We start from the raw sequence: 1725 nt of genomic DNA, 5'->3' as shown, positions 1-1725 counted from the left end.
TATGGTTTTGTTCGCGTTGGAAGCATAAATCGGAATTTTTTTTTCTTTTTCCTTTGTATACCTACATTGATTTTGTTCGCGAAATCGCGTTTTAATTAAATATTAATCTAAATCTTAGACGAGTCTCATCGCTATACGCTAATGGGCTCCCACTTTGCTGATGAGACGTGTCAAATTCGATTCTCGAAAACATAAGACTCGAGAGCGAACTTAAAACCGTTCACAATGATCTTTTTCATTTCTCCTGCAATTTTTGCTCTCATAATTTCTATCTTCTAAAATCTCATCTAAATTATCCTTAAAAAAAAAAAAATCTTTTTTTTTACAATTTGCGCAGGGAAATTGCTCATTGCGCGTACTTTCCGATTCGCAAAAGATATATAATGATTCGGCTAGAAGAACAATTTCATCTCCTACTACTACCCCCAAACGAAGGAATAGTATTCATCTAGTTTTGGTTTGCTGCTGCTGCTGTTGTTGTTGCGCTTTGAACTGCTTGTAGACTTTCTTACTCGGAAGCAACAATTGGCACAGGCCGGGCCTCTTCTTACGCTTTCTGTTCGCTGTCTGATTGTTCTCCTGATCCACCTCATTCTCGTCGTCGTTCGTGGGCGGCAGTATCTGCTGCTGCTGCTGTTGCTGTTGCTGCCCATTATACCGAGTTTGACAGACCAGCGTCTCATGCGGAGCCCGTAGGGCCTCTAATTCGGCCGCGCTGCGATGCAGATCCGAGTCGTGGGCGAAAGTACAGTTGTGGCCGAAGCGGCAACGACCCTTTCGATAGTTCCAGCAGATCTTGCGGCCGTTTATCATCTTCGTGTCGTCCAGCGTGGGCGTCATCTTCACGTGCTTCTCCAGGATCGCGCTCTTCGCCCGTTCCGCTTCGACGAACGGATTCAGGAATACCGAGGTCCTCAGTAACGTGGGCGCGCTGTTGAAATCTGGCGTCGGCAATGGAAGCTTTTCTTTGGAAGCTGTAGTTTCAGTTATTCTCACGTGTCCACCGTTACTCCTGCTGTTCTCCTCCTCATTATCCTCTGCCTCCTCGTCCTCCTCTCCCTCCGACTCCACCTGCTCCGCACCCTTAAAGCTAACGGTGAGGCAATATCAGATTACAAAGAACAAGCCGCATTCTGTACGTATAAACCGGTTGCTGAACTTAAACGAGTGCTTGGCAAAAAAAATGTATCCCTTTTTTCCAATTTAATGTTATTGTAAGTAATGAAAAATGCGACTGTCTTCCCCTTAGTGTCAAACCCGATGTCTTGCGTCTTGCAATTCGACGGATTCCCGCAAGCTCCGTTGGAGCTTGCAGAGATGTTCGCAAGCGCGTCGTGTATCTCGCGGAGGAGATCCAAACTGGCGCGGGATCGGTGCAAAAATTAAAAAAGGGGAGAGAAAACAAACCCAGGCGGTTGACGGAAGCAATCCGAAGGGGGGGGCGGGGGCGGGTTTTACGCAACGGCCCAAACTTACGCATTGTCCGAAACGTCGTCGTCCGTCTCGCCGTCCGAGCCGGAGGAGGTCCCGTAATCCGCGACCAAGGAAGCCATAATAATCAAGCGATAACTCAGTCGATCCCTACAAACTAGACGAAATCCTAACCGTACGACCTAATTAATCTAATCATCGCGCGCGAGACCAGCAGACGCCGACGGCGCACGGCGGGCGGCCAACAAACCTTCATCGACGGGACGGGGTGACGGGGAGAGACGAGAGACTCTT

General features: G+C 48.3%; 1 protein-coding gene across 1 annotated transcript; it reads right to left on the bottom strand.

The window, feature by feature from the left end:
• Positions 1 to 306: 306 nt before the first annotated feature.
• Positions 307 to 1694, bottom strand: LOC143893405 (uncharacterized). The gene is made up of 2 exons (XM_077398735.1): positions 1477 to 1694; positions 307 to 1090 (listed from the first exon to the last, which is right to left on the bottom strand). Exons 1-2 carry the CDS (start codon positions 1551 to 1553, stop codon positions 445 to 447), a joined length of 723 nt encoding a protein of 240 aa, XP_077254861.1. The 5' UTR covers positions 1554 to 1694; the 3' UTR covers positions 307 to 444.
• Positions 1695 to 1725: the final 31 nt, after the last annotated feature.

Source organism: Temnothorax americanus, unplaced genomic scaffold (assembly GCF_048541705.1).
Source record: "Temnothorax americanus isolate GAGA-0224 unplaced genomic scaffold, ASM4854170v1 Scaffold12, whole genome shotgun sequence".
In the NCBI taxonomy this organism is placed as follows: Eukaryota; Metazoa; Arthropoda; class Insecta; order Hymenoptera; family Formicidae; genus Temnothorax; species Temnothorax americanus.
Note: the sequence above shows the minus strand (reverse complement) of the source record. Positions and strands in the feature narration are given on the sequence as shown.